Source organism: Callospermophilus lateralis, chromosome 2, assembly GCF_048772815.1.
Source record: "Callospermophilus lateralis isolate mCalLat2 chromosome 2, mCalLat2.hap1, whole genome shotgun sequence".
Classification (NCBI taxonomy): domain Eukaryota; kingdom Metazoa; phylum Chordata; class Mammalia; order Rodentia; family Sciuridae; genus Callospermophilus; species Callospermophilus lateralis.
In genome coordinates this window covers 71,568,014-71,590,390 of record NC_135306.1, presented here as the reverse complement: position 1 = coordinate 71,590,390, position 22,377 = coordinate 71,568,014, and the positions used below count along the sequence as shown (strand labels likewise).

At 37.6% G+C, this 22,377-nt stretch overlaps 1 protein-coding gene across 1 annotated transcript in view; it reads right to left on the bottom strand.

Annotated features, from left to right (window-relative positions):
* Positions 1-22,377, bottom strand: part of Tmc1 (transmembrane channel like 1) — a 161,402-nt gene that overhangs the window by 33,525 nt on the left and 105,500 nt on the right. The window contains exons 10-12 of the mRNA XM_076841505.2: positions 9,272-9,414; positions 1,919-2,063; positions 1,107-1,301 (exon numbers count right to left, since the gene is read on the bottom strand). Of these exons, the coding sequence (XP_076697620.1) occupies positions 1,107-1,301; positions 1,919-2,063; positions 9,272-9,414 (483 nt within the window). The remainder of the gene's footprint in view (positions 1-1,106; positions 1,302-1,918; positions 2,064-9,271; positions 9,415-22,377) is intronic.

Genomic DNA, 22,377 nt, shown 5'->3' with positions numbered 1-22,377 from the left:
CTAAATAAGCTTGGAAGTGTTCCTTTGTTTTAAGTTTAAAAAAAAAAATCTCTATCTAATGACTTCTTTTTCCATGAAATATTTTCCACAAATATTCCTTTTCTCTACTATTACCACTTCTAAAATACCTAGAATGTCTAAATTTGGATCATTTTTTATTAGACTGTTTCATTTGCTATCCAAGATTTTTCTAGGAAATGAATCCCTTTTAAAGGTGTGTATATATATATATTTTTTTGCGGGGGGGTCTGCAAAGTTCTGCAGAAGTTTCAGTGTGGGAAGTCTACACTTCTCTCAATCTAAATCTGCACATCCTTTAAAAATCCCCAAGTTCAAAATGATGTCACATTGTATACAAGGACATTTTATGGAGGAAACAGGCCCCAGCAACAACTCATGACCAGTGATTTCCCGATTTTAAATATTTACCTCTATCCTCCTTTCTCTACCACTGAGTGGACAGATACTCTGAAGGCAAACTTGGCAAAAAGCCCAGGCTTTCTCACTTGAGTAGCAGCAGAAGAAAGGCTTCTAGAAGGAAGATGAACAATTGAGCTTCCTGAAAAACTGGGAAGCCCAAACTTGCCCAAAGACAGGGAGGAATTCTGAATGCTTTCAATGAGATAAATGTAGGGACAAGGGCTTTATCATAGCTGTTTCAAAAATTCAGGAAACTGGATCTTTCAGTGGCAGAAGGGGGATCTTTGAAGAAAGCAACATGGGGTCATGCAAAGAGCGTTAAACTTGAAAGAAAGACTCCTGGGTGCTTAGCCTGACTCTTCTCCTAACTTTGTGACCATAAGGCAACACCCAATCTCCTGAGATTTCTCATTCCATCTGTAAAATCTAAAATCTAGTGGTTGAACTATATGCTTCCCAATCTCTTCCTTTTCTAATTTTTCACCACATCACAAAACGAAAAATAGCACAAACTTGGAAATATAACTGGGATAGTGTGGGAAATGTGCAATCAGGTTGGCTCACTACAAAGGTAAGATGCAGGGACAGGTGAAGAGTGGCCTTATATAATGTTCCCCCACAGAAACAAAGCCCACAAAATAGCAATTATCAGGTGGTAAGCACATAAAAAACGTGCAGAGACGAACTTCATTTTTTTCCCACCACCCAAGGGTGTCAGGATCTTGCTGTGCAAATTCCTGGGATCTCTTCACAGCCCAAAAGATGAGGTATCCGCTTGCACCAAGTGTTAGGAACACGAAGAAGTTAGCAAGGAACCTCAGGAATCTGATCAAGTGGACATTTTCTTCTACTTGGGCTGCTCTTTCTTCTGTTATAGCTTCCTGTACCCAAGCAAAACAAACCAGGAAACAAACAAAAATCTTAGCTATGAAAAGCTTTATGAACCCAGGAATGTAAAAAATAAAGATGTAAACTAAATCTGGAATTCCACAAACCCAGGTCAAATGAAAGGAAGAAGAGAAACCTCTTGCCAACAAACTCTAAAATACTAGGATAGCCTTCATGATTAAAGATTCTTCCAGTACAATTTTTTAAAGGTTTAAAATAATGCTTTAGAGTCATTTTGAATATTAAGCCAACTCATGCCTGTAAATATTTAGTGAGCATTGTTTCATTATTTAGACTATCTGAATCTGATTATTGATCTTTTTCATCCAGGTAACAATTCTTTTATCACTTCATTTAAAGAAGAAAACTCCTCCAGGGATAATAATGTTGTCACAGGTCATAAAATACCTCCCGGTCATACTGCAAACCACATCCACATCCAGTGGGCAGAAACGATGAGTTTATCTTCCTTCTAACCATGGAGCTACTTCACTAGCTAGACTGCCTGGAATGCCTCCAGTGCTATGCTTATTTCCCCCCTACTTTTTATCTATTTCAATGCTACTTTTAGAAATAGAAAAAAACATGCTTCAGGAGTTCATGTCTTTACCCTAAAGTTCATTGTGATGGAATTAAATTTGTTGTCGGCTGTTTCGGGGTTGCCAATCAGGTAGTCCCAGCTGCAGAACATCTTCCAGCTGAAGTTGAAAGTGTTGTCATCACCCCCTCCATCGTCACCAATATTTTTGGTCATCCTGTCAAAACAGGGAGTTGAACCCAGCAGCAGAATAGAAAAAGAAAGGGGGAGGGGAGGGGAGGGTGTGACAAAGCGACATAGTCACAGTTAAATCAGAGAGGCAATATCTAAAAGGGCATGTTTTTCAGCAGATTTGTTCTAACAAACCAGAAAATAGAAGCTTTATTTTTAAATTTTGTTTGCTGAACTTTTTAAACTGTTAATTTTATAGACCTTCAAGATTAAAAGTTTACTACACATTGATGATGTTAACAACTAAACACGTATTCAAAGACAAATATTTTGTATTTTTTTAAATGACACATTAACATCGTGGAATTGTTTCTTAACATTTTGTGGGATAAGGATCCTTTTAAGAATCTAATGAGAACCACTGAGTTTGCCCCTACACAGAAAAAAAAAAAATATATGTAGACTTCCATGTTTTTCCACACCTAATTGGTTCCCAGGCCCTCTGGAGCCAGTGGATGAATTAACCCAGGTCAAGAAACTCTTAGGTAAATTTTAATTCTCCCTAGAGTCTCCTCCCCAAAAGGGATTATATGCAGTGCATTAAAAATTCTATTCACTCCTCTACAACTGCTGACAAAAAAAATCAAGATTTTTGTATGCTCTAATTCCAAATGGTACATATATTCTAATCAGTGATGTTTTAAAGTTTTGTTGTTGTCATTTTGTTTGGAGAATTTAAAATGCATTTACTGTAAGTTTATTGCAGTGGTTGAAGATCTATAGCCCACTTTTCCACACACTCCACTTCCTTTTTTTTCTTATCACTATAAATAGCAAAATTAAAATTTTATGTGAACTACTAAAAAGCAGTCCCACAATGTTTGGGTTTCCTAAATTTAGTGACATGGAACCAAAAGGAGCATAATGACATAATGCTGACATTGTAGGTTGACAGGCATTTCTAAGGAAATCTAGATTGCCCCACCATTAGCCCCTCTTTAGGGAGGCTTATGTATTTTATACAGGCTAACATGTTATGCAAAGTCAAAATATAATTATTCCTTTCACCAGTTCACCACTAAACACTTTGCAAATTTTAATGACACATATTTTCATAGTTATTCTCCTCAAAGTCTCAGTAGGAAGTCAAAGTCTTTACTGTCAGAATTATTCTCTTTCTTATCGATGAGGAGGCTGAGGTTCAACACCTTGGTCAAATGATCCAGTAGTAAAACCAGAGAGATAGGCCAAGAGGTCTGGTTGGACTTTACTCCAGTGTCCAACCCAGGACATCATGAGGAATGAAGAACCATATAAAATGCCTTTTTTATGTAGTTCAAATGAGGTTGAAATGGGATAGTTCTTATGATGTAACCTAGAACCTAGGGGGAAAATTATTTACTTGATTAATATTGCACCATTTATATTCCACACTGTCATTAATCAATGGGCAGGTTCTCTAGGCAAAAATTCCACTCAACAGATAAAGGCTGAATAGTGCTTTATCACTGCAAAGGCCAGTAGCTTAAGATGACCTTCAGACAAGGGAACCCTAATGGGGTGGGCAAACAGGGAACATATGACATGAGGAAATGATGAGAAAAAGAACACTAGAAGGGATAAGGGGTGGGGGAGACACCAAAGACTAACTCTCCCCAGTAACCATTTTAATGAAATATGGTCCTGATAGCTATAAAATTCTCCATGCACGGTTCTTATCTATAGAGTGAAAAATGTACATAATTATGAAAATTTCTTCATTTTCAAAGAGGCTGTAGTCTTGAACTTTTTTTTTTTTTTAATCCATGAAGAACAATCTCAATGCATCATTTTCTTTTCTAGAGGAGCTGGAGAAGGCAATTGCTGTGTTTATCTGTTGCCTAAAGTTTTTAAACTGCATTTTTTTGCCTTGGACCACAAGTCTGCAGCTCCATTTATACACAAGGATCATTTGGTTATTTTATGGTACATGGGGAGGTTTTTAATTAAACACATGCCTCCATAAATCCTAAGCCAGCTAGGTCAACTATCATGTAGTCTCTGCTAAAATCAAAGCAGGGGAAAGCGGGAGGGTTGAGATGGAGGCAGGAAACAACTTTAGAAGTTCACAGGATGAGATCACTACACACATATACTCAAAAGAAAGTTATTCCAAGGTTGACATGAAAGAGCATGTATTACATTCTTCAGAAAGAAGAAACCAAGGCAAATATTTAACTGTGAAAGATAATACAAAAATATAAATGGAAGTATATTGACCACACTATTGGTTACTATTTTGTTTGCCATCTGTTTCCCCAATCAAGCACCATAAAAGCAAGAATTTTAAATCCCCTCATGCTAAATAGCTCCCTTAGACTGCCCTTAGTAGATACTCCATAATTAGTTATTAAAGGAATGAATAAAAATATTCGAATTGTCATTTTGGAAGAAAACAGCACTGGAAAGCGCCTCACTAAATAAATGCATATAGCATAAGTACTTGTGCATGGTACTATACACACCATATATGCTTGTCAGGCTATTATAGTTCAGTTCTGTCTTGTCATCTTATCATCATGCTCGGTTTGGACCATATCATCTCATTTCAAAACCTGTTGCCATTCATTGGACACTATGGTCCCTAGTCCATGTTTATAGGAGGAGAATTTTTCATTTTGCATTTCATAATCATAGATGCAGTTAACAAAGCAGTAATGAGATATGGAACATGGTGACTGTGAGTCTTTCATACCTCCATGCCTTTCTGCTATAAGCATTTTTGAAAGAAGGCCAGTGTCATTTGAGGAAGAGGAGACAATCATGAATTGTGGGATCTGCCAGGACATTGTTCCCTGTAAGCCAGCCCCATTTATCCATCCAAAGCCTACTATGTTCTAAAATTTGTCATTTGAGATATCAATCATTAGAATTTGCAAAGAAAATATTCTGAGAAATAAAATATTATGCTGGGGTCTATAAGGCTTTTCTCTACTTAGACAAGAGAGGGAGATTCCTTCAATAAAGAGAGGCTTAATTGATGATGAGGATGGAGGGTAGGAAGAAAAAACATATTTGATATTAAGACTCCATATAAAGATGTCAAGAGTCATGCAAAAAGTTTGGGCAGGGTACCAGGCAGGTCACCACTATCTGAATAAGCATGTACAAAAGAAGTGAAAAGAAAGTGGGTGAAGCAATAGAAATCCAGGTGGAAGGGTGTAATGTTGGCCATGATTCTAATGTGATCTTGGGAGATGTGGGTGTCATATAAGAAGAAGACCTGGTTTTGATAGGTTTAATTATTGTCTTGGTTTTTATAAAATATGGAGGCACATGAGTCATATCAAGGCCATATAACTCCAAAGAAGTTTGATAGTAGACAAGGAAAAAGCTTGTATAAACTTTTAAAATTGAAAAGGACCACCCAAGTCAAGTTAGAAACAGGTCCTTGTTGTCATCAACATAGAAGAATCCTCATCAAAAACCAGGAAAAATAAGACTGGAATTAAAAAAGGGTATTCAAAGCTCAGTTCTGTAAAGTACTGGCTATCTGAGCTTAGTCAAATCATCAACATATGCTGAACCTTACTTTCTCCTTAATATAGGAATAACTAACTATTATCTACTCAACTCACTATTCAAGTCTGATAGGAGGAATAATTTGATCTATATAAGAAGCAGCAAATACAGAAAGTGGCAAGTTGTAGTGGGCAAAAGATATTTTTTGAATTAGAAAAATCTAGGTTCAAATAGGTCCTAAGGTTGAATGATCTTGGGTATGCCATTTAGTAGTATCTCTGAGTTTTATTTCATTTCATTTCTGTGAAATGTTATAATAGTACCTTTGTAATATTTAAGGGTAAAAAGCAATATTGATACATTAAGCATTCTTATTTCACATATAAATTATAGTTATTATTATAGATTCAGAAATATGGGTGAATATATTGTCATTTGCCAAATCTAAAAATTTCATACACACATGTTGGATCCAGTTTATATCTAGGATTATTATTTATCTAAGATACTCTGCAGGAACAAATTTGAACATCATGTGGAGGTTATACATGACACGATTAAAGTATTTGAGGACATTGTGAGTCTATTCTATGCATATTAATATTTCCAGGCTGTTTTCAAACAGGGAAAAATATATATCTAACCCTAGGAAACCCTGCAATAGGGAAAGTCCTAGAAAAATCTATTGGGATAAGATAAGCAGCAAAGTGTTTCTCATTAAGACATGCAGTTTCTGAATCATTCAGCTGTTTCTAGTAGTTTATGCTACTGTAAAATACAACAAGAAAGCCCAGAAATTTTAGCTTATAGCATCACTTTTAATGGGAACAATTAGGTTTTTGCAACCAATCCACCTTTGCTCTGAGATATTAAACTTCAAACTGATGAGGACAATGTATGAAGGACAAGGTATGAAGACTTCTAAACTTCTAATGTGGTTAGGAACATACACAGAATTGAAAAGCAGGAGGAAGGAAAAGCAGGAGGTGGGAACAGAAGGGAGGGAGGGAGGAAAGAAGAGAGAAGGAAGAGGCTTAAAACTAAAGGGATCAACATTCCATTCTCAGGGACTGAGGAGATTAACAGAATTCAAGGCTTTTAGTGCTGAAACTGGAAGAGTGCCAGACCAACAAATTCAATCACCTTATCTTAAAATCTCAAACTATTTTCTTGGACTTCTTTCTCACTTTACCTTCCAATTTCCCTATTAGATAATTAAAAGTATAGGGCTGGGGTTGTGGCTCAGTGGTAGAGTGCTCGCCTAGCACATGCGAAGCCCTGGATTCGATCCTCAGCACCACATAAAAATAAATAAAAGTATTTTTAAAAAGATAATTAAAAGTAAATATGTACCCCATTTTGCAGATGAAGATGCTGAGATTAACAGCATGCAAGATGACAAAGCCCTAAAGTAAACAGCTGATTTTAGAACTCAGATTCCCTTCTATTCAATTTCAGTAATCTATCTCTTAAATCCACTTGTATTCCTTCCAAGAGTGTATTTGATTGGGGTACAATGTAGAGACAGAAAGAGGATAAAAGGGTTCTATATAATCATTTATATCTCATCCATTCTTTTTCTACCCAGTATTGTTCCTGGAGCTGGGGTGGGAGTCACACTGATTTTTAATTATCTTGCTTCATAGTCCAATGACTGGCAGAGTCTCTTACCAATCAAGTAACAAAAAACAAAAGATACATGCCAGAGGGAGGAGCTAAAGCCAGGCTGGTTTGGGAGCATAACATGCATAACATTGAAGGGGAAAATGTGGAGTCGGTTCCTACCAGCTATTCTAACTGGGACCTTTAAATAAATTTGAAAAATTTTCACCTTCTCTAGAGTTACTTTATCCAATTTGGTCACCAACAGCAACTCGTGGTTACTGAGCACTCAAAATGTGACTAGTGCAATGCATAACAGATTTCAGATTTAGTAACCAAAAACATAGAATGTCTCAAAAATAATTGATAATAATTTTATATTGAAATGATGATGTTTTTGATATATCAGGTTAAATAAATTATATTATTAAAAATTAAAATTAATTTTACCTTATTTTTTAGTATGGCTACTAGAAGTTTTTAAATCATACATCTGACTTGCCTTGTACAATGTTGCTCTGGAGACTTTACATTTATCTGCAAAAAATTGTTATATTAGGCATAAAAATCTATTAATGTTCAAGTGTATGAATGAATGTATTGACTACCCAGTTTTGCAGGGGGCTATCATGTGGCCTCCTACCATTCAGATTTTGGTTCTTCAGTAAACCTATGACTTATAATTCTAATAAAATGGTTAACATTTGTTGTACACTTTTCACATTCTGGCATGTCTATTAACTTATTTCATTCTCATGTATATTATACCTCAATCAGAGATGGAAAACAAGAGAACAAAGTGATTGAGCAATTTGATGATGATCTTATAAACACGTATATGGTAGAACTTGGATTTGAACCTAGGCAGAGTGACCTGAGAGCCCAATTGGGCACACACCCACTGAAAGAAACTAAGCAATGAAATGTGCAAAGACAGTCTTCCCCAGTGACCGTGGAGACCAAAGAACCAACATGTAAATGATGCTCATGAGAACTCAATAATGGAAATGGTACCTCTGAGTTTTTAGTCCAAAAAAGCAGGATCATCAGAGGAGCAGAAAATGTCTGAGATTTTTGAAATGTGCTAGTGTTATATCAGTTGATCAGATATTTTATATTTGGGATCTCTGATTTTACTTGGAGAAGTTGATAAATATCTTAGATATGAGCTTTTTTCAAGTCCTAAAGGAGCTTGAAAAAACTGAATATAATGTTTTTGTTGTTGTTGTTGTTGTTTTCAGAAGAACCTGTAAGCAAGGCAGGGAAAAGACACAAAGCCTGTCATAAGCTGCTCCAGAAAGCACTGTTTAAGAATACCGTGTACTTTATCCCCCTTGGATCCTCTAGCATTCACCATATTCCTAGGTGAATGAGGCAAAATGTCCATTCACCTTGCTTATAGTCAAATAATGAAGTTTGCTTGAGCTGTTTCAAATCTTCTCAAGCAAGTTCAGAAAATTAGCTAAAGATTGGATTTTTCTTTCATAGCCACAAGTAACTGTGCAAAATTTATGCAGTATCCTTAAGTGGTATATTATAAATTTATTTCAGACAGGAGGAAAAAAATGAACTGCAGTTTTATTGATTCCCCAATGAAATTTTTTCCCATACCCTAATAAATCCTTTTCTCAGACTAAATATGATTATACAGTTGATAATGATGGCCTCGTTGGGGGTTATTCATATTTTCTGTCTTACACAGCTAAAGTTTTTGGATGAGCGATTGTTCTGGCTTTTAAAAATGAACAGAGAACAACAGATTCTGGCTATTGAGCTGATTCTCTGCAAGTTGCAAGCCTTTTTGCATGAAAAAAAAAATGGTCAGCAGCTCTTTTCCTGTCTTGGCAACATTGATTCCCACCTTGCAGTACAAAAAGGTCCAATTTAAAAATGTACTTAAACACAAGATAGGTAGGCACTCATAAGTCTGACCCAGTGGGATGGGCAAAGGTTTATGTTTATGTTCAGTCCTTTTGTTTTGAGGATACAATAATCTAACATCACTATTGGTATTAAAACTACATTTCATCTCTTACAGATCCTGCATCCTCTAGACATGAAATGGCAACAAATCATATCTCATTTTCATATTCATTCCCCATTTGATTCCAGAAATCATTATTCACTTCCGAAGAGACAAATGCAACTTACGCCCTGAGGACAACCAGAAAGCTGTATCCGATGCACATAATCCCCACCAGAAAATAGGACAGCGGCAACCTGAAATTCATCCATCCAATCGTTCGTTTATTGTCGTAATAGCCATAAAAGAGGACGGAATATTGTGCCAAACCCTAAAATCCAACAACAAAGCCTCTTAGATTCTGTGAAGAGCAACTCAAAGGAAAAGATAGGCTCCTAAGAGGAATAACAAAATGACATTACTTTTCAAAGTTGAGTCATGGTTCTGACATAAGCCCTGTTGTTTTGTTCCATGGAGTGAACATTTCAGTTGTCACAATAATTGACAGATTCTTGGTTTTCTTGAAATTTCATGACTTCTAAATAGACTAAATTGTTAACCAAATATAGGCTTGCTCAACTGTGGAGCCATTACTGTGAAATGCCCATTGACTTAAACATCAAAACAGACTTCATGGTATCATTAGATTTACAATTTCAAGAGCTTGCTTAATATGTGTAGTAGGAGGAGGGTGTTCTGAAATGTGCTTCCTCAAAATGCTCTGGCAGGTTTTCATTTCCAGTCACCTGAGCCATAATTAGATTGATTCTCCTTAATCACAGCAGCTATATCTCAGCTCCCACTTAGCAAATATGAGGAGCAGGTGAGACAACATTGGAACCTTCTGCACTGTCTTGGATTCGTCAAAACTGTTACAGCATTCCCTCATAGCAAGCATGCTCATTTGTCGTATGTTCTCTTTTCTAGAATGTATGTGTCGGGGTTGGAATCACCGCCTCCCAAAAATATCCAAAAGCACCCAAAAACCCTCTCTATATGCAGAACATTGACATATTCTGATGCTGTTTCCTTTATATTTATCTTTCTCACATTTACTGTGCTTTTCCCATCACTGAAGCATTTTTCCACATTATCATATGTCCATTCCCCAGCTCCTTTCCAACTTCTTTCTGACAACCACTTAAAATCATTACACTTTGTGAAAGAAGAAGATAATTACTTGCCAATGGGGAACCTTCTTGAGATCAAGTGAGTTGCCTTTGAACCTTTACAGAATTGAATTTGTTGCCTTTAACATCATTATACCAACAGCATTCATACCAACCTAGTAGTGAGACTTTGAAACCCACTATGAAGAAAGCAGAAGTGGGGAAGAAGGGAAACATGGAGGAGGAAGAGGAGGAAATGCCTCCAATGATGATTTCTAGAGGAAGAATTAAGAATTTAGAAAGTTGCCATAAATAAAGTTTATATAGCGCTCAAGTCAGAGGGGGGATCTGGGGAAAAACGGAAAAGAAACAACTGGTGCTTTCTTTTTTTAAAAAATTTTTTTGATTTGTTATACATGACAGTAGAATGCACTTATATACTTTGATATATCATACATAGATGGGATATAATTTCTCATTTTTCTGAGTATACATATTGTAGAATCACATTGGTCATACAGTCGCATACATACATAAAGTAATAATGTCTGTTTCATTCTACTGTCTTTCTTATCCCCACATCCACTGCCTTCCCCTCCTTTCACTTCCCTCTACCTAATCTAAGGTAACACTATTTTTTTTTGCATTGCAATTTTTAAAACATATATATACCACAATTATTGTATCTCTGTTTATATATAAAGTATGTTGACACCCAATTCAAGTCTTCTTACATGTACTATGTATAATGATGACCATCACATTCCACCATCCTTGCAAATACCCTGCCTTCTGTTCCCTCCCACTCCTCTTCCCTATCTAGAATTCATCTATTCCTCCCATGCTCTCCCTCCCAATCCTACTATGAGTCAACCTCCTTATATCAGAGAAAACATTCAGTATTTGTTTTTGGGGGGATTGGCTGACTTCATTTAGCATCATCTTCTCCAACACCATCCATTTACCTGTAAATGCCATGATTTTGTTCTTTTTTTAATGCTGAGTAAAATTCCATTGTGTATTTATGCCACATTTTTTTTATCCATTCATCCACTGAAAGGCATCTAGGTTGGCTCCACAGTTTAGCTATTGTGAATTGTTTTACTATAAACATTGATGTGGCTGTGTCCCTGTAGTATGCTGTTTTTAAGTCCTTTGGGTATAGTCTGAGGAGAGGAATAGCTGGGTCAGATGGTGGTTCCATACCCAGATTTCCAAGGAATCTCCATACTGCTTTCCAAATTGCCTGCACCAAATTGCAGTCCCACCAGCACTGTATGAGTGTGCCTTTTCCTTTTCCCCCACATCCTCTCCAACACTTATTGTTGTTTGTCTTCATAATACCTGCCATTCTGACTGAAGTGAGATGATATCTTAGAGTGGTTTTTATTTGCATTTCTCTGATTGCTAGAGATGATGAGCATTTTTTTTTCATATATTTATTGATTGATTATATGTCCTCTTCTGAAAAGTGTCTGTTCAGGTCCTTGGCCCATTTGTTGATTGGGTTATTTGTTTTTTCGGTGTTTAGCTTTTTGAGTTCTTTGTATACCCTAGAGATTAGTACTCTATCTGATGTGTGAGGGGTAAAAATTTGTTCCCAGGATGTAGGCTCTCTACAACTGGTGCTTTCAAAATTTGTAGCAAACTTATTTTTTAGTACCCTAAGAGCTATCAAGAAATAAAATCTCTAGAAAAATCTCATAGAATCTTGAGAAATTAACAAGAGCTGGGATGTAATTAAAGAGTTATAGGTAAATACCGAAGTGCTGTGCTTCCTTGCACCTGTATCTTCATTTTTCAGTTAAGAAAAACTAAATCCAATCTATGATGTTTAATTTTGTGTTGTCAACTTGAGTGGGCTATGGGGAGTTCACACAGTTTGTGAAGGTGTTTCTGGATGAGAGTAGCATTTGAGTAGGTGAACTCAGTAAAGCAGATTGGGAAGGCGCAATGGAACTGGGCATCATCTAGTCCATTGAGGAACTGAATGGAGCAAAAGGAAGAGGAAGAATTTGCCAGTTTTTTTCCTGACTGCTTGGGCTGGAACACCTCATCTCACTTCTTCCTGCCCTCAGACTGAGGTTCACATCATCAATTCTCTGGTTCTCAGGTCCTCAGACTTAGACTTAATTACTCCACTGGCTTCCCTGGGCCTCTAGCCTGCAAATACTTATGTGAGTCCATTCCTCGAAATAAATTAATTTTTATATATAAAATCTATTATTTATATTAATTAATAAGTTATATATGTAACATAAATATTTATATGTAATAAACCTAAATTAATTACATATAATGAATCTCCATACAGATTTAGGTCTCCCATTAGTTATATTTCTCTGGAGAATCCTGCTTAATGTTCAGTTGAAAAGAATATTTGGGGCCCAACAAGTAGTACAAACCTCAAAATAAGAAACTAAGGAGAGGTACTAGGGAATGAAATTGACCAAATTATGTTGTGTGCATGTACAAATATATAAGAATAAATCCCACTATTATATATAATTATAATGCATGAATAGAAAGTAAAAAAAATAAACCAAATATGTATGGATTGGCCAAATGCCCAAAACTAGAAATCTTTATCCTGGGAGGAAATGATCTGGCAGGATTTCTCAGTCCCCAGTCCATGTCATCGTCACGGTTCACATTCATCTATGCTGCCCCATGACGATGTTAAATCCAGCCTCCTTCTACCCTCCCTGAATCTTCATGCTGGTTTCTGTCCCAGGGAAACAGTAACACAATCCATTAAGTACAGACACCAGCCTCTGGTTTAGTCCAAAGGTTATATCCTGAACTGTTTATTTTTCTTCCTCATGGGACAACACAGATTATTTTCCATGTCCCTCTGTTTTGCCCAGCAAGTGATCCTTACTCTATTTCTCTGCCACAATCCAGACACTTAAGGATAATGGTTGCAGTAATAACATCAATCAATATGTTTTATTGATGATCCTGTGTTGTAATTACTTACTTCTTCCCACAGAATCTTCTTTAAAGCTCTATGAAGTTCCTGCTACTAGGGGCAATGATCCTCCCACCCTCTTGATGTTTCACTCCGTGTGGAGAGGATCCGCAGGTGTAACACTCCAGCTGTTTTCCACTACCCTACGCCAGCTGAAGAACAGGAACTAATCTGAAGGAGAGCATAGGTGACAACAAGGGGAGCCCCCTTCTCCCTCCTGAGGGGGAGGGGAGGCCTGTCCTGGTAGAAAGTTCTGGCTGTGAATCCTGTCTGTCCAAAAGACATTGCACGTATTTTAATGTCTGCCTTCATGATACAGGGGGCATACTGACCTCCATCTGTCCTACACTTTTTTTTTATTTCTGGTTAGGTCACAACTTGATTGCAACAGGGAGAAGGTGTTATTTAGCATGATACAACACACACACACACAAAGATGCAATAGTTACTATCCCCAAATGTACCTGTTTTCATACTTAAAGAAACAGAGCCTTAGAGAGGTTAAGTAACTCGTCCAAGTTCATATAGCTTGTAAATGACAGAATCTAAATTTGAACTGGGTCTAATTTGAATCCCATGTATTCAGCCTCTGTGCTATATAGCTCCTCATAGGCTTTCTTTATATCCTAAGACTTGTATCTCCTAGTGTCATAACCTCCCAGGGAGAGAAGGACACATGATACCTTACCAACCCAGCATGGACCTTTATCTATACCCTGAATGGTCCCCAGTGGTGGTAGGGCTTCTTGGAAAGGACTCTGGACATCTTTTGAAAAGATTTCAGAGGGCTTCATCTTCACATCTATAAATATTACAATTTAACATTTTTATATGATTCATAATTACAACAATGGGATTAAAAGAAACCCTAAAAATAGCCTGAAAGGGGAATGTGGATGTATAAGGAGCATCTGGTGTGCTGGGTAGGTTAGCACAATAGCTACTGGGCAGCTCGTTCATCTGGTATCCGTACCATTTGACATATGTTCAATGGCTTGTGTTCCATAAATATTAGATCACAACCAAAAAGGAGTAAGATTCTGTTTATTCACAAAGCCTTCAAATTGCCTATCTGCACCATATGTAGCCAAGTTTGTAAAGAGGTATTATTAAAGAATATAATTTTTTAAAGCATTATCAAATCCATCTCAGTAGCATATGAAGGGCTGGTTTTAAACATGAATTGAGAGTCCTAGAAGGGGCATGCCCTCCCTTCCCACCCAAGGGCATACCACTCTCTACATGTCTTCCACGTCTCTAGAAACTATAGCAGCAGACATCTGGGAGTGATTAAAATAGCAATGGCTCCTAGCTAGCCAAATTGCTCTTCATATTCCATGTCAATGCACCCTGTTTTCACAGTGGAAGCACCTTCCCTTCCAAATCCATGACAGAAACCACAGCCAGAGCCAACTTTAAAATAAGAACAGAAATTCCTGTCCAGTTCTGGGGTTCTATGCTTATATACTGTCTGTCTATTGAGAATAATTTCTGTTCTAATGCTGCAGCTGCTCTAGTCCACAGCTACTGACACATTTCCACAAAAAGAGGGTGTTTTGATTACGTAGTCACCAGGAATTAATTCATGTGTCCATTTATCTAAGGAACCTTTATCAAGAACTTACTATTGGCCAAATACTATACATAGATGGAGTGAGAGACTGAATTACAGAGGTTTGCAAAAGAGTTCTGCATGTTACCAATGTTTACAGCAACACAATTCACAATAGCCATGCTATGGAACCTGCCTAGGTGTCCCTCAGTAGAGGAATGGACAAAGAAAATGTGGTATATATACACGATAGAATTCTACTCAGCCAAAAAAAAAAAAAAAGAACAAAATTGTGCTATTTTGTGGTAAATGGACAGAAGTGAAGGACATCATGCTAAGCGAAATAAGCCAGACTCAGATGGTCAAGGATCAAATATTTTATTTCATATGCAGAAGATAGAGAGAAATAAGAAATGGAGTCTCATGATAACAGAAGGGAGAAGGGGAGGAACTTACAGAATAAAACTGACCAAATTATGCTGCGTACATGTATGAATAGAATATATCACAATGAATTCCACTTTCATGTATAACTCCAATGCACCAATTAAAAAACAAATTAATAGAAGGAGGACCAATAGAGTAGAGAAAGGGATGAGGGTGTGGGAGGACAGGAGAGAAGAGGGGTCATAACAGGAATTGAAATGAAGCAAATTATGTTATGTGCAGTTATGAATATGCCAAAATAAATCCTACCATTATCCAAAACTATACTGTACCAATAAAAATAAATTTTAAAAAGAGTTCTGCATGCAGAATATCCACTTCAGAACTTTTTGTTCCCTGAAATTATAACTCCATCCTTTGGGGTTTCTTGTGATTACAAATAAATTGTCACTTAGATATTTATTTATTGAAAGACAACACTCTATCCCTAGGATGGCGAATGAGTTTCATCATCCTTAACAACTCTGTGATTCATATTGTCAGACCATTGGTTTGAAAAAAAAAATTCATGCAGTAAAAACTAGTGGTGAAGGAAGGTATGATTTTTGAAGCATGTTTGCTGAAGGACGTGAGGGGAGGTGGCATTACAGGAGTTGAGTCAGGTACATTTCTACTTTCCTCTGAATTATCATCAGTCATTTTTTACCAGCATATGAAAGATTTCACATGTGGGTGAAAGATAAGGATGATGTCATTTAGTATCTAACAGAAAGGCACCCAGGAGAGAAACAGAGACTGAAGAGGCAATGATATCTGGCAGGACCTCAACTGATGACACAAAAAGAACAGCCAGCCTGTCTTCCATGGGCTGCGCGTTGAGATCAGGCCATGGCTACCTCCTCCTCCTCAACCAGGCCCACCAGGCTTCTGCAGATCCTTTGCTCACCTCTGAGTTTCCTTTTACTACAACCCAGATGCAGAGACATGAAGCACATGCTCTGTGTTCTCAAGGAGGAGCAAGTGAGTTACAAAGAGGAAGCTGGGCTGAGCCTCCACAGATCTAGTTTTCAACAGAAAGTATAGAGCTTTGCCAAGGTCTCTGCCCTTCAAAGAGCTATGACATAGTTTCTTTGGTGCCCATCCATGTTCTCATGCTCTCATCCCTCTGTCTGCTGCCCAGGCAGGGGACACTGCTGCCATCCCCTTTTCCCTCCTGACTGATGTACACATCAGGATTCTTATTCCACATCAGGACTCTTTTTTCCTGTTTTCTTATCTCTCCAACAAATGAACGTTTTTATGAGCTAGTACCCTGAGCAGATGTGTGTTAAACACCTAGTGTGCTAGGCATTGTGCTAATCATTTACACATGTAATCTCATTTATCAAAGCCTGATAGGTAGGTAAAAATAGTACCATTTTACACACAGTGAGGTGGTTGCTTGTCCAACACCTCACAGGCAGTATGTGACAAGATTCCAACCCAAGTCTGTCTGAATTCCAAGACTGAATTTCTTTCATTAACCTACACTGCATTTTTAGCTCTGCTGGTTTCTGTAAAGAGTAATTCCATTTGGCTTTTGTGTGCTGGCCCACAGCTGATAAGAATGCAAGTATGCAGAGAAAAATCTAATCAGGAGGGATAATTCCATTATGCTAGGAGATATTTTGTTCAGTAGGCTGTGGTGAGCACCAAAGTTTTGAGGCAAGATGAAAATACAGTTGGAAAATTCTTGTGAACATGACCCAGGCTTGATTGGCCTTCATGTGTGAGAGCAGCAATACAGAGAAGGGATCAGTATCAGATAGATCAATAATGCTTAGGACTTAGAGTGTGCCTGGATGTGGGCTCCTGGTGAAAATGGTTTGACAATGCAAATATCCATGTTTCTGGCTGGGGTGACTTTGATGGGTTGGCTATGCTATTCCCTGAGATCAGAGGAAGAAAGTTTAGGGAAACTTTTGACTGTGCTGAGTTCATTGCCTGTGGGACATTCAAGTGGAGTGAGATGTGTCATGGCATTGGGCACAGGATCTAGAATTTTCACTACTGTGTCAGTAGTGAAATGCCACGGCATCTCCACTAGATGAAATACCCCTCAGCCTCCCATGTCCTTCTACTCCCTCCACCCCAGGGTCATGGGGTGATTTCTCTGCTTGCTAAATGGGAAATGAATTAAAGGGGCTGACCCAGTTAACAAACATAACTTCTCTCTCTAGAAAACAAGCTGTCCCCAGAGTAAATTGGTCAAATTTGTGGTTTCATATTAGCAAGACCATTTGGCTAAGGGTCCCAGATTAGTTCTCCAGTTTAGCCTGTTAGCAATTAAAGTGCAATTTTGATGTCCATCTGCCTTTCCTTTTAAACAGATTATACAGAACTCAGATGGGAACTGGTCCTGTTTACCAGGCCTTCTCAGGACTCCAGTAAATTAAACTCCAGTAAACCTATTCCTCCATTATGTCTCTATGTACCTAAAACGTCTGTTATCTTGAGATTTTTATGTTGTATGACAACTGTTTGTATGCATGACCAAGTAGACAATACCACCCCTGTGGGCAGGGAATGTGTTCGTTGTCTTGGTATTCCCAGGATCTGATACCTAATTTTTGCTTGTGGAATGCCTGATATTGCTTTTGGTGACCATTAGCAACCAACCCTATTAGATTAAGCTATCAAACCATCCATTTCTATTCTCCTGCCTTCTATTCTTCATTTTAATGAAATAGAGTAAATATTTCAAAACAATAACATGACAACAATAATCTTACAATTGAATTTAACAAATCAAAACACAAAAAAGTCTGAGAGACACTAAAGCTAGAAAAATGCTATTTTTTTTCCTACACATTTGCCTAAAACTCAGTTGCTAACTGAAGCAATCTCAAAGCTATAAAACAAGATACTGTGTGCAATTTATTTCCACATGGAAAAAATGATCTAAAGCAAGGGGTGTCGATCAGTGGTAGAGCACTCACCTAGCAAGCACAAAGCCCTGGATTTAATCTCCAACAACAACCACAACACACACACACACACACACACACACACACACACACACAATATTCTTTTGTTTCACAAAATGGAGATAGAAAGCATCATATTAAGGGGTTCTGTTGGTTGACTGACTTCTGAACTTGAAAATCTGCTTTGGTTGTTTAAAATCATGAAGAGAGGAGTTTTGTGCATTAACACAGGAAATGAAAGGTGTGTGCTCATTGGGATACAGCCTGTACTGGGAACTAACTATTATCTACTTAAAAATGAGTCTTTGAACAAATAAAATATTTAAAAGGTAGAGAAAACATTGAGGCTACTTGGGGAAAATTGAGTTCAGAAATTTTTAATTCTATATTAAGAGTACAAATTTTATTTCAGATATTTCTAAGTAAATATAATGAATTTCAAGCACAAATTACAAACAAAAGATGGCTACTGAAAGCATGATGCTACAACACAAAATAGAGTTTTTACTAAATTGCTTTCAAATATTTGTAAATCTAAGCAATCTATTTGTCAGAGCAACTGTATTAGATATATGCTTTGGTGCTATGCATTTGAATTACAGAATATAATTTAATAGGCTATGAGATGCTAATCTTACTAAATGACTCAGCCTTTATTAGGTTGTCAGCCAGTATTTAGTTATCAGTAAATCCCTGCCAGCTGAACTTAGCACTTCCAAAAATCTCAGCCTTTCATCTGTACATATTAATAGACTCCTCCTTGGTCTCTTTACATTCTTCTTGCCCTTCTTCAATCTTGTCAATCTGTTGATCTTTTCAAAATCCAAGTCTGATAATGTCACTCCCCATCCAGTGTCTGCTTAAATTATTTTCAGTTACTCTAAGAAAAAAGAATTCATGGTCTAGCTTTTAGAGGAGTCCATAACTTTTGATGCCCTCTTATCTCTCCAATACTATCTATTCCTACCTTTCCATCACATCTAGTATCACTGGCCTTCATTTGGTTCCTTTAATAAGGTAACCTTCTTTGCCACAGAGCCCTTGTACTTGCTGTCTACTGCCTAGAATAGTTTTCTTTTCTTTCAGATTAGAACCTCATTCTGACTCTTCAGAACCCCATTCAAATATTATTTTCTCAGAGAATAAATTTTTCAAGTATTCTTCCCCTTCCATTAGGCCCTAAACCATGTCAAGCTCCTGTTATAGTTCTCCTGATGCTGTATTTCTTTCATTCATAGCACTTGGTACAGTTGGAATCCAGATTTCCTTTTGTGATTATTTGAGTATTCCACTGGAGTTTATGCTCCTGAGGGAGCATAAACTTTGTTGGACTTTGTTCACCTGTGCTAAATGCCTCAAACCTAGCATGTGCTCAATAAATGTTCACCAAACATTTGCATCCAAAGAAAGAAGGCTGTCTCCATATTTTAGTATAGCATCAGCACAAAAGGCACCCCGAATATCTTTTTTAAAAAAGCTTATCTTGATTTGTCCAGGTGCAGCTATTACTGTTGTAATCTGGGGCATGAAAATCAGAATTTATTCTGAAGCAAAGAAATAATTGATCAATACTAAGAAATCAGCTCCCCAAGTTTAGGATCCCAAGAAAGCTAAAAGTAGACTGAAGGATCTGTCTTTTCACAAGTTACTGCTGTGTCATAAAGAAGTTCTGGAGTATTAGGTATCTGAAGTATTAAGTATCTGAAGCTTTAAGAAGCACATTATCAGGATATACTGTATTGACCTTCTGCCCCTCCTCTTCCCTGTTTGATTTTTGGTTCAGTGGGAAGAGAGGGTCCTGACACCACTGTAATAATGAGAGTTGGGTTTGTAAATGTCACGGTGAAGAAATACCTCAATAATGTCTATTAAAAAAAAAAAAAAAAAAAACTGATCTTACGGGTTAACAAGCCAGCCTGGTGGGATGTTCTCCATCATCATTTAACCAGCAATGGTTCTAAAAGTTTTGTGTATCCACACGGTCTTAGACCTCCTTTTAATGATTGTATTAACTTACGAGTTCATTTTTTTCTTAAGGCTATCTCAGAGCACACTGGCTGAATGTTGGCGTGTGTAGCAAAGTGTTTACTTTCTTTAAATAACCAGCTCTGTAATAGTTCTTTATGTTTCTAGCAGTTTGTGTAGTTGTCTTCAGAGGAAGAGTTTTTCACATTTAGGGGGTTTTCTTGTGTTTAGGGTGGTAAGATATCTTTTTGTCCCCCCACCTTTTCCCCTAAAGTCAATGCAGATGAGGGTGGGTGGGTAAAGGGATGTTTTAAACTAGCATGATAGGTATAGTCAGTTGGGTGGGAGGGTTGTTAGTATTTTTTTTAATAATAAATCTTGTTTAATATTGTTCATTAGATCTCATGCCTGGTCAGCAAAATGCTTTAATTTTCTTTCTTTTTTTTTTTTTTAATAGAATATGTGACTCAGTTGAGTTTTTGTTTTTTGTTTTTTTTTTTAAAGGAAAAGTAAATGCAGGATTGGGAGATTCTAACACAGATCTTATGCCCGGTGTCAGTCATACTGACTTCTAATTTTTATTATTTGTTTCAGGCAAACTGATAGGAGAAATACGCACCACCACAATAACTTCTCTGGCTGCACAAAGCAGACTGTCGGCCCTTGTGGGGTGCCAACTGCCTTTTGCCACTTTTTAAGTGGTCTTGGCCTTGGGAATGCCGACCCCCTCATTTCGGTGAATGGGTGGGGAAATCAAGATTTTCCCCCAAACCTTTAGTAGGCAAAAGTGGGTTTTTCTTTGGTTGTTTCCCCCCCCCTTCCCGCCTTTGGCTTTTACTTTTAAATCTTTAAATGTTAATGTTGCAGGCCACAGGCATGACAGGCAATGAGCAGATGAAGAACCAATGGAAAAGTGTTCAAAAACTCCTGTATTAGCTCACAGGCTTCTCAATGTATCGCTTTGGTCCACAGAGAAGGCTGAAGAAGGTAGCAAGGAGATGCTGTATCAGCTACTACAGCCTTAAAACAAAGTTGGTGTCTCTTTGGACTTTAAAATTGTTCCTATGCAGCTTATTTTATTTTTGTTTAATCAAATAAACAAGAGGGTTTTTCCATGGGAAAAAAAAAAAGAAGTATCTGAAGCAAGAAAAAGAATCTAAGACCCAGAAGAGAGTATAAGATATCTTCTCTTAATCAAACTTAAGGAAACTAATGAAGAAGAGAGAGTCAAACTGGTTGTTCAGGAAGTGAAGCAAATATGAGAGGCATGGATGGACAGCCCCTAGATACTGCCAACCCCAGCACCATTTGCCTGGGCAGTACCCTATTTCTGTTCAATGAAATCCTCAAAGGAATTTCACTGTGTCAGTCAACTTTTGGTTGCTGTGACCAAAATATCAGACAAGAACAAATTAGAGGAGAAAAAGTTTATCTGGGGCACAGAGATTCAGAGGTTCAGTCCCAGGTCTGTTAACTTCATTACTCTGGAAATGAGGGCCAGGCAGAATATTATGGAGCAACTGTATGGTGGAAAAATCTACTCAGTTCATGGCAGCCAGGAAACAGAGAGACCATGAGAAGCCAAGGACAAGATATATAATTCCACACAGTGGAAATAGGCACAGCCCAGTGACCTATTTCCTCTGCCACTATCCATTTGCTGTAGGTACTATTCAGTAATTCATTCAAATTAATAATCCATCAATTGGATTAATCCACTGATGAGGTTATGACTCTCAAAATGTGATCATTTTACTTCTTGCATTAATACAGGAGCTTGGGGGGGCACCTTATATTCAAACCATAACACTCACTATATATATAAATGAGAAGATCCTCAACAATTCCTATCTTACAAGCTCTGTTCCTAAGGGAATAGTCAGGTCTTTCAGTGGACTTGGAAATTTACCAGACTGTATGTGTCTCCACAAAGCTTGGCAGTCTGGTTTGGTGTCATGTCCCCAAGAGATTAGGTATGATCTAGGAGTTTAGTCTCTGTGGATACAGCCCTGGTCTAGGCACAAGCAATGACTGTGGAAAAGAGATCATGCTGGCTGGATTTTAAACGTGTTGAAACCAAGTAGCAGCAATGAGAATAATATTAACAACTCTGATCCAAAATGGAGGAGTCAAGTCACATTTTCAGGGCCAACAGATCCCTGTATCAGCCATAGAGGTGTGCTTCTAAGAGCTCCTTCCAGGACTGCCTCCAGGTGCCATTCCTTTGATCCACCAGAGCGCATTAAGGTGCATCACACTGGAGCCTTACACAATGCATGCTGTCACCAGCCAATGACTGAGCATCAGGGAAAGTTGATAGAGCTGAGTTATAGCTCACCAATAT